At 37.7% G+C, this 10,957-nt stretch overlaps 1 protein-coding gene across 3 annotated transcripts in view; it reads right to left on the reverse strand.

The window, feature by feature from the left end:
- LOC144644869 (uncharacterized) overlaps window positions 1–10,957 on the reverse strand; it is a 32,136-nt gene that overhangs the window by 17,944 nt on the left and 3,235 nt on the right. For all 3 annotated transcript variants that reach the window (XR_013569207.1, XM_078504421.1, XM_078504420.1), the window contains exons 3-17: window positions 10,509–10,612; window positions 10,117–10,209; window positions 9,233–9,479; window positions 8,853–8,973; window positions 8,250–8,389; window positions 6,173–6,400; window positions 5,387–5,682; window positions 4,571–4,640; window positions 4,168–4,238; window positions 3,380–3,505; window positions 3,116–3,244; window positions 2,461–2,589; window positions 1,866–2,000; window positions 1,146–1,280; window positions 474–611 (exon numbers count right to left, since the gene is read on the reverse strand). Coding sequence is in view for 2 of the 3 variants with exons in the window: in XM_078504421.1 (XP_078360547.1) it covers window positions 474–611; window positions 1,146–1,280; window positions 1,866–2,000; window positions 2,461–2,589; window positions 3,116–3,244; window positions 3,380–3,505; window positions 4,168–4,238; window positions 4,571–4,640; window positions 5,387–5,682; window positions 6,173–6,400; window positions 8,250–8,389; window positions 8,853–8,973; window positions 9,233–9,479; window positions 10,117–10,209; window positions 10,509–10,612 (2,162 nt within the window). In the remaining variant the exon portion in view is untranslated. The remainder of the gene's footprint in view (window positions 1–473; window positions 612–1,145; window positions 1,281–1,865; window positions 2,001–2,460; window positions 2,590–3,115; window positions 3,245–3,379; window positions 3,506–4,167; window positions 4,239–4,570; window positions 4,641–5,386; window positions 5,683–6,172; window positions 6,401–8,249; window positions 8,390–8,852; window positions 8,974–9,232; window positions 9,480–10,116; window positions 10,210–10,508; window positions 10,613–10,957) is intronic.

The following is a 10,957-nucleotide window of genomic DNA, read 5'->3' on the forward strand; positions in this document are numbered from 1 at the left end:
TAAAAAATATCTCCGAAACGTTACCATCTACAAATATGATAGCACCCCGTCAGAATGCAACATTTTGAAAGTTGACTACTTTGGGTGTATACTGTCAGGAGGCAGACCAGTTATCTAATATACCGGATATTGAATATATATATACAGCAACTTTGATAGATGCGACTTACTTTGATTGTAGTATTTATTAGCAGTTACGACATTGATTACAGTATTTACTTGTAAATACAACTTACTCTGATTGCAGTATTAACTGGTAGATACGACTTACTCTGATTGCAATATTTACTGGTAGATACGACTTACTCTGATTGCAGTATTTACTGGTAGATACGACTTACTCTGATTGCAGTATTTACTGGTACATACGACTTACTCTGATTACAGTATTTACTGGTAGATAACACTTACTCTGATTACAGTATTTACTGGTAGATAACACTCTGATTGCCGTATTTACAGTATTTACTTACTCTGATTGCAGTATTTACTGGTAAATCCAGGCTCACAGTTACATTCTCCATTTCTGTAATCACATTCTTTATCCATATTAAGAAATCTACATTCACATTTCTTCTTACACTTGTAACCATAGAAACCAATAGAACAAGCTGCAAGAAAAGCACACGACTTCCTTCAATCTGATGTCAAGAGAAGAACATTTTACAAACTAATTTGGGGTTATATGCCTGTTCTTTCTTGTACCAATGTTCAAAGAGTTTAAAGCGGCCTTCACAGGACAAACGAACTGATGGCCAAATTGTGTTGGCAAACTCAAGTTGGTGTGTGTGAATGATGCAACAACGGCAAACAAGTTGGCAAACTGTCGGTGACAAATAGAACTTGTCTCTATTCTCGCCAACAGTTTGCCAACTATTGTTGTGTCGTTCACACACACCAACTTGAGTTTGCCAACTTTAGTTTGTTGTGTGAAGGACACGATTAAGATTAAATTGCGAGTTAAAATATTTTAATCTTGACCAGCAATCATTCTTCGTGGCTCATTATATCTTCTTCTGTTGTTTCTCCATCTTAGTAAAAATAATATTTTAACCTTCGTTCTGAATTAATAATTTTGTAAAAATGCATACCAAAGACCTAAGACCGCATAAAGTGTTCATTATGTTTACACGTCATTTACTTACTCCTATCACATTCATCCCCAGTCCACCCCTCAAGACAGGTGCATGCCCCAGTCACGTGATCACAGTTCTCAGTTGACTCCTCCCTGCACTTGCAGTCTCTTGAACAACTTGGACCAAATTTTCCTCTTGGGCAAACTATAAGGGAGAAAAAACGGTTTCTATGTTCTATTTTCTCCTTGGGGAAAATACCTAGAAGCAGATGAACTACACGGTTATGCAAGCTCAGGGTTGCCACTCATTAGAACCCCAAAAAATTTCCTGACTTTTCTCTGACTTTTTACTGACCTCAAAACAATTTTCACTGACATTGAATTAATTAATTTGCAGATTCATTTTCGATCTCTTTACGTTTTTCATGGGATTTTGAACGCATGGCATTTGACCTTACCAACAAATCCATTTTGTTTTCTTGTTTTTCAGCTGAAATTCCCTGACTTTTCACTGACTTTGACAAGAACTAAAATTTTCCTGACTTTTTGCAAAATTCCCACTTTTCCCTGACCTTGAAAAAAAATTTTGTTTTTTCCTGACTTTTCCCTGACCGTGGCAAACCTGAAGCTCCTCTGCAAGCCATTGTCTGAGTCATCACGCCAAGTTACCCTCAGTTTATTGCATGACGTGACAGCCACAGGCCCTGAGCTTGCAAGATATTTTTTAAGGATGTTATTTCTGATCTGCATTCGCTCAGTGACAGGTATTTTTTTTATCTAATGTACTTACATAGAGTGCATTCTTGCCCAGTCCACCCCGGGTCACAGTTGCATTGTCCATCAACAGGGTCACATGACATGGTGTTGTTTTTATAACATTGGCAAATAGACTGGCAACCAAATCCATAGAATCCACTATCACATGCTGAAAAAAACAGTGCATCATAAATGGAAACTTATCAAGATTTTCCAAAAAAAAAAACTGTAAAAAAACATTTTAACGGGAAGGTAAAGAGAGAAGGAATAAAGTAACATTTATCAGGCAATGAGTAAAATCAACCAATTGATTTTGATTGAATAAATATTGGCTGAAAGATTGTTAGATTTTCACCATTATACCACCCTCTACAGGTTTATACCTTGCCTGTCAAAACAGAGCTAATCTTCTATCTGATTTAAAGTAATCGTTCTTGAAGGCAAACTTGAAGACTGTGGCAATTAGGTGTTTAAACCTTACCACAACACATAAAAAATACAAAACAAACAGAAGAAAATTCTTTCTGTGGTTTGAAAACTGATTATACATCAGTCGAATTTTTAGCAAATTGAGAGTAGAAGTCCTGACAACTGTAATACTAAGCAACAATGATTTCTAAGTAGCTTACATTTGTTGCACCTGAGCCCTTGCCATCCTGCGTTACAGGTGCACTTTCCAGTAATGTGATGACACGATGAATCATGCAAACAATTACAGCTGCTGTTACATCCCTGACCATACCAGCCATTTGGACAGCCTGTCAGAAAACAACAACAACAAAACCATCATTAGTTTGCTCCTCCACCTGGCACCAGAAGTCAACATATCATCATAATCTAATGTGTAACTATCCTTTTCTATCACAGATGGCAAAATTTAAGCTTTTAAAATTGGTTGATGTTGCTTGTTTCACGTTTGTTTTCTTGCCCATAGTTCTGTTATTTGCCTGTCTGCCTGTCGATCTGTCTGTCTGTCTGCCTTTCTATCTGTCTGCATGACTGTCTGTCTTTGTGACTGTCTCCATCTGCCTGTCTGTCAGTGTGACTATCTCCATCTGTCTGTCTGTCTGTCTGTCTTGTCTGTCTGACTGTCTGACAGTCTCTGTGTGCAACTGTCTGTCTGTGTCTGTCTGACTTTCTCTCTGTGTGACTGTGTGTGTATCTGTCTACATGTCAGTGCAGTCTGAAGAACATGCAAGAGACAGTTTTGTAGTCCTGCTTTCTGTACACCACCACTTTTTCACAGTTCTAGTTATGATGCATCTCAAGACTGATGCTGCCTACCTTGCTCACAAAATGTGCCTTGCCAGCCTGCCGTGCATTGACAGGCACCAGTCACCGGATCACATGAAGCACCATTCTGACACTTGCACGTTTCCAGGCACTTGTAACCATAGCTACCTGGTGGACACTCTGTTAATCAAAACAAGCAAATCAATCAGTAAACATACACTTCAAAGAAACAATTAAGAGTCTTGGTTACAGAGGAATTGCGTTGGGTTAAAACTAAATTCCCCCTTGTTGCAGAATGAGTAATTTGAATCTTACTGTCAGTACAGGATGGCAGCATAACTCCAGCTGGGCAGTCACAGACACCAGTAACCACATCACATGGGGCACCATTACACTTGCATTTCTTGTCACAATTATTGCCATAATAACCAACTTTACATTCTGTAAGATAAATAAAACTTCATCACTGTTAGGAGCTGGTGCATTAAGCTGGAAAAAGTTATGCCGAATGTTGCTATATTGTTAAACTACATATATTTTTGTACTGACATTTTACCGTTTAAGTTAGTTATCTGATGCATTGCCTTTTGTGATTTTAAATGGGAATAAAGAGGAATTAACAGTGGCATCTTCCACATATTGGCCTTATGATCCCACACAGATTCCAGTTCAATTTGGAATTTACCGCTAGTAGTGTTGCTTTTGTGGAGGGAGGAAAATCAGAGAACTTGGTGACGTCGGGTCTGGGAATCGAACAGGGCAGGAAAGTTTCAAGATCTACTTTGGTGAGCAGGGCCTCAAGTAGAAAGATCATCTTTACTGTTACAATCATGACATCTGATCTACAGACATTTTGTTCTAGTTCACTTATTAGCAGTTTTAACAGTTAAAATACCATTCTTGAAATACCTGTAAGTTATTAACAGCCTTTCAGTAAGGTCCCATTCACATTCAGCATTTATGGTTTCATTTCAGTGTGGACAAAAGCAGGGCAGAAAAAAAGGTTTCAAAATCCACTTGCCCAGTTGACAATATGTTGCCACACTGAGTGACCAAATTATCATAAATAAATAAAAAATTACAACAATAAAAAGCTGACTTACTTATCTGATGATTGCAGTGAGTTCCTGTAAACCCATTCTTACAAAAACACTTGCCAGTTATTGCATGGCATCTGAAAAACAATAACAATAATGCAGTATGATTACTGGAGACATGAGTTCCTTCACAGAGAATTAACACGGCAACCAAGTCAAAATATTTTTGTACGCCCTGTGTGGTCCCCCATTTTGTTACAAGGGCCAACACTCAGAAGGAATTCATGGGTTCCTTTCAACACTTAAAACCAATTTTCTGAAAATGCAACTCATTTGTACACCTCACAGAACTGATTTGTTTTTTGTTTTGTTTAATGCTTTTCAGTCATAATGCAGAGAAGAGCTCTCTTCTTTTTCAGTATGTGCACAACAAGTTTAAAACGTCTTGTTTTCAATAAATTCTGCTTACCGTTCAGTTTGAGTTTGATTGCAAAGACATACATTTCTGCAGTTGACACCATGCATCCAGTTTTCACACACTGAGGAATAGAAGTACAAATATATTGTGATCACATGGAAAATTGAAGAAAAGCATGCTTGCCTAAAAAATAACCTTAAGGAATCATCAATAGGCTGAACTCTGAAAGGTATTAATGGCTAGCGCTTACTGAGTAATTTGTTTTGAGGTTGAGCAAGAATGGGATTTCAAATCACTTTTAACTGAAAGTGAGTTTGTCAATGACCTTTTTCACTAGAGTGTTAGAAACCAGAAAGGTATCTAGTTAGGCTTACTTGTGCTTGAAACCTACTCTGTATACAGTCAGTAACTTATGATCATCTGCTCAAAACACAAAGATAAACTTGTTCCAAGCCTCAATTGCCATAATTTATTTCTTTTCTTTTACATTTTTTTTTTTTTTTTTGGGGGGGGGAGGTTGTTAAAATGGATACAGAAGTAGAAAGCACAGCATGTAAAAATAACGACAGCAAGATATTACTAAGTACATTGTTGAGTTAAATATGTTACGCATGAAGGAATTTTCAAAAACAATGAGAGGTGCATAGAGAAGCACACATGGGAAACAGGTCTTCTTAACTTTGTGATAAAGCAATGCATTGCACAGCAATAACACATGCTAGTGACTCCATCAGAAGTGTTACAGGTTAGGGGTTCAACCAAGAACATAAATACAAAAACAATAACTAGGTTAAATATCCTAATCTCACTGTCCAGTTGTGACATGTACACACCCTGACAAGTGACATGCAATGTATTTATACTTACAGATATCACAGATCTCCCCTTGCCACTCATTCACGCATGTACAGTTGCCATAGACTGAGTCACAAGAAGCCCCATTCTGACACTTGCACTTTGACTGACAGTTCTTGCCGTAGTACCCAGCGGGGCAGGGATTGTCGCAATGGACACCAATCCATCCTGGCTGGCAGTCACATGTACCGTCCTTCTTGTTACAGGTTGCATTGTTAAGACACGGGCATTTGCCATTACACTGAGGTCCAAAGAAACCCTCACTGCATTCCAATTCACAATGGTCCCCCTTGAAGCCAGGTTGACACCTAAAAACATTCAAGCAAGAAGTCAGCCCAAAAAAAAATTCTGTTTGATACCTCAGGGTTGGGGATTTAGGCTATATTCAATTTGTATTCAACATGTTTGCACACATTTCACCAAAATGTCTAGAGAAAACCACATTTTTAAACTTACTTTTTGCAGGATGTGTGGCAGCCTAATACTTAGAGAGCACTAAGCTCTAGTTTTCAAGAGTAGTCCCAGTTTGATGAGTGGTTGTGTCATTTTGTTAAAATTCTTATGCAATTAATCGTACAGATAAGTAATTATACAATATTGAACTGGATGATGCAAAACTGTTAGTAAGAGTAACTAGACACAATGCAAGAGGAGGAGAAGGGAGGGCAACGGCAATACTTATCGCCACTTTATGTTGCGAAAACTGGGATAAGTTTTACTGACAGGTCTGAGCCGCCTTGGCCCACTTGGTTTTTAATCTCATTTTCACTCATGTTTTGAAGCGCTATACCAACTTACTGGCATTTTCCAGTGAACTGATTACATGTTCCATGCATGGTACAGTTACACTGTTGGGTGCAGTTGAGTCCGGCTGATCCTGCAGAACATGGCTGATCACAGTATGCGCCTGTATAGCCTGCAGTACAATTACATGTACCATCCACCGGGGAACATGCACCATTTTTACAGCGGCATTCTTCAGCACAGAAATTCCCATAGCTTCCTGGAGGACAGACATCTCCACATCTGACAAGAAACATTCTTAAGTCAGAATGTACTAAGAAACACAGTCTGGGTTATGACCAGCTACATTAAATTGTTAGTCACTGGCATGCTTTTTGATAGTTTATTATCAACTAATTTTACTTCAATCTATTGATAATTTATATACATTAATACAGCTACAGCTAGGCATTTTTCTTTCTTTTTTCTTTCAAACAAGTGTTTTTTAAGAGGCAGAATCATACAATTAACTTCTGGTGTCAGTTATACTCTTTATTATTTTCAAGAATACCTTGCAACATCTAACCTTCTGTTTATGAGATTTAATTCAAACATTGATAAACCCTATTTAATATTCCACTACAGTCGAACCTCGATTATCCGGACTCGTCGGGACTGAGCTAAATAGTCCGGATAATCGAGAGTCCGGATAATCGAAAATATGAATATTAATGAGCCAAAAATAAAACTGAATAACTTAAATGGAAATACATTTAATTGAGTCCATTATTGGGTAAGGATTTTTTTCGAAAACGAACGTTGTGTTTCTTAGAATTTCCTTTCAGGTGTTGTGCTACGCAAGCGTTTTAGCAACACATGTTTATGCAGGCATTTTGTCCATAATTTTTGAAACAGGCTTATAAAATCAAACACTTTTTTCAAACGAACCTTTCTTATTGTGGAGAGATAGTGGCGGCTTTAGAAGACAAGCAAAACACCAAGAAACATCAGAAATCTTTGAAAACACAAAGCCGGCCAAGCTTGCTTGGGAAACTTGGTAACCAAGCTACATGTGCTTGCATTTTGCCGGGTTACTAAGTTGTAAAGTTCGTAGCAAGAAAGATCATGCATGAAGATGTTTTTCTCGAGTGGATTTACCCGCTTTGTTAGAGGGAAAATGTCAGCTCTTTATTCAAACCATTTGCAAGCGAGTCTCTACATATTAAACGGATAAATCGTAATGAATTTTAACTTGAACTGCCAATTTAACGACACATATAGCAAAGTGAAAGGACATCGTAACATGTACTTCTTTCGAAGGCAGAGCGTAATGCGCTGTTTTACACGCAATTTTCCTGACTTTTAACATAATTTCTAAATGTTTTACCTCTTAAAGTTTTTAAGATGAAAGGACATTAATATTCATAAAAAAAACGGGACCGGAGAAAAAGTCCGGATAATCGAAAAGTCCGGATAATCGATGTCCGGATAATCGAGGTTCGACTGTATTGCGCCATTTTACCATATATATATACTTAGTATATACTAAAACAGAGGATAGCGTTTTTGCGCACGCTGACTGGCTACTCAAACTCTAAATATCCTTTGCTATTCACCTTCGAGCAATGGGCGCGGGAAAATTGTCATCTTTGAAGGGAATAAACTAGTCAAAAATCATTCTTTTGGGCTAGTGGTAAATATTTACCTCGCCGCTTCGTGGCTCAGTAAATATCCACCACTAGTCACCTTCACTTCTGTGAATAGTTGTTAAATAAATAAGGGCAAAAGAATGCACAAGATATGCTACATTATCACACTGTAGTCAGCAGAACAGGGCAAAAATACAGACAGACAAACTTACAGAATACAGACCCAATCTTCGTGGAAAAATAGTGGAATAATAAACCCCTTATTCAACGGTTTAACATATAAGATGAGTGGACATTTTGCTCATTGTTCGCAACTTGTAAAATAGCCACCTGTATCATATATTAAACCACCGAATAACTAAGGTGTGTGTAATTGACTAACAGATTCAAATTTCAAATAATCAATTCATCAATCCACTCTTGGGGGGTACGCTTCACTTGGCACAACTGTAACTAAGTTACTAAATTAATGGTGTTATAAGTTGAGATATTAACCAATTTACCTATATCCTTGATATCCAGGGGCACAAGTACAACTTCCATTCACATGGTTACAGACTGCGCCATTCAAACAGTTGATACAGGTCAAGGAACAGTTATATCCATATGTACCTTGTGGACATTTCACACCACACAGATCACCCTTAAGATGAAAGATGACATCAACATCAGGGTGCAAAGAAATTGAATTTTACAGTTTGCCCCTCTGGCAAGCTGTAGCCAGGATGTACTAGGGCTCTCGAAAGTCATTTTTACTAGCCCTTGGAAAAAATTCTCATAAGCACGATCATGCTTATGATGCTTCACTTGTCTGTTTAATTTTTAATTTGATATTTTTATATACCTGATCTGTATGTTCTGACTAATGTCAACAGTTAGGGGCAGAGGCAACAACAGTCCGGGTCAGTATATTAAACAATTCAATGTAGACCTCAAGCATGAGGTTTCTATCAGATGATCATTGGCAAGGAAACCAAGGGGGAAATCTAACTGACATTTATTGTTTTTAATTGGATTTACTAAACTTAAAATGTCAATAAAATTATCTAAATATATAAATTAAAAAATACATGTATGTCTATTTGTGAACAGTTACAAATAAATACCTGCCATCCAGCAGTACAGTTACACGTGCCAGTAACATGGTCACAGTTGCCTCCATTAAGGCAAGTACACTTGTTTCCACAGTTCTGCCCATACCATCCCTGGTCGCAAACAAGTTCACATCTGAAATAAAAATTACAAACATTGTATGTCACTCTTAATTGACTAATTTAATGTTATCCACTTGGTCATAGTTAACTATGACTTGGTATTTATTGTACATATTTACAACAGCTACATGGATGCTACTAGACCACTTAAATTCTCAATCATTCTGAGTACATTTATTCATATGAGGATTTAAATTACGTTTACTTAGTAGTACTTACTTTAATTTAAAGGCACTCAGTAATCATGAATCTATCTTGCAAGTAATCCATACCTTTGTCCTTGATAGCCTGGCGCACATGTGCAGTTTCCTGTAACAGGATCACAACTGGCGCCATTCTGACAAACACACTGTTGTTGACAGTTGTTACCATAGTAACCTTGATCACACGGCTGATCACAAAACTGACCCTTCCATCCAGGAGTACAGGCACATGAGCCTATACGGGAATCACATTTAGCTCCATTTTGACACTTGCAGTCATGTCGGCAATGAGGACCCCACTTATGAGAGGGGCATGCTAATAAGAAATAAATGGTTTATTAGAAGACAAAGGATATGGCAACTAGATATCAGTTAAAGGGAATGCAAACAACACAATGACAGTGTTAATTAGGTATTGTTCATATCTGCAGACATGCCACAAAGAACGTCGAGTGGCTTGAGGCAGACCAAGGGTGACTTGGCTTAATTATAATTATGAACTGCTTGACAAGAATAAAATATCTTAACCAGACATCCACATCATTATAACCAATATTCGCATAACCCACCAGCCGTCTATTGGCAAAATGTGCAATCTGATTGGCTACACAGGTGCCTTCTATAGATCGAAGCGCACTCTCTTTCGCTTAATTGTATCAATCAAAACCTTCAATATATCAATCCTAGCGATATTCTGTGTTTAATAGTCCAGCAGCTGGGTTATGCTAAAACAATTTGACAGCTTGCACTCGGTTTCTATTGACTTTGATAGTTGGCGAGGGGCGAAAAACTATCAACGGACTACCAGAAACCTTGAGCTTGCCATCTACACACTTAGCCTTTATAATTATTTAAATGTGGGGAGGGTGGGGACCCAAGCACCACCAATGTTTAGTTACAGGTGGTTTTTCCTTCCAATTTGTGATTGAATAAGTAGACTGCAGTATGCTCACCTCTGTCACATGTTGGTCCATAGAAGCCTGCACGACATGAACAAGTGTCTGGTTTTGTACATACTCCATTAACACAGGCATTCTTGCAGATAGCTGTGATAATAAAAACAATGTAGTACTTAATAAAATAAATGTTTTGACTGCAGAAATAGCACCCAGCTGATATTATTAGTGGGGTGGGCTTCTAAGATAGATAGTCCAGATACTATGACCCCAAGCAACAATGAGCAGAGCTTTCATGGAACAAACATTAATGAGAAAGAAACATTGAACAGTCCCTCAGATCTATTTTACCATAAAATCCATAAATGAGCCCCCCCCCCCCCTCCCACCTCAAAAAGATCTCAGACAAAAAATATCTCATTTGAAACATTTGTCACCAAATTTCTTACCAATTGGACACCCGCTCCCTTGTGGTTTCCATCCAGGACAACAGAAATAAACGTGTTTGTACGCTTGCCGTGTAGCTGTTCTATAAGCAACCCCATACACTGTTCTGCGTTGCAAAAAATATCAATATTTTGATTTAGTTACTATTGTTGGTTTTGCAACAGCCCAAGAAGCTACTTTATTATCTCAGCTAAAAATTCATGATTAAAAGATTTACATGTAAACTGTTTCGCCAAATTGAAGAAACGTTGTCCCTGTTAAAAGCATAAACCACAAACGATAAGACCAAATGGGATTCTGGGAAGACATTATTACCAAGCTTAGTAATATTCCATTTATTTATAATCAAGATATTATCACTATTAATAGTGATAAAAAAAAGCAAGTCTGGGATAAAGATAGGGTAGGGTTTTTTGGTGTCTAGCCTAGTATATAGGGTTGCAAAATCAGC

Source organism: Oculina patagonica, chromosome 2 (assembly GCF_052425735.1).
Source record: "Oculina patagonica isolate OP01 chromosome 2, crgOcupat, whole genome shotgun sequence".
Lineage (NCBI taxonomy): Eukaryota > Metazoa > Cnidaria > Anthozoa > Scleractinia > Oculinidae > Oculina > Oculina patagonica.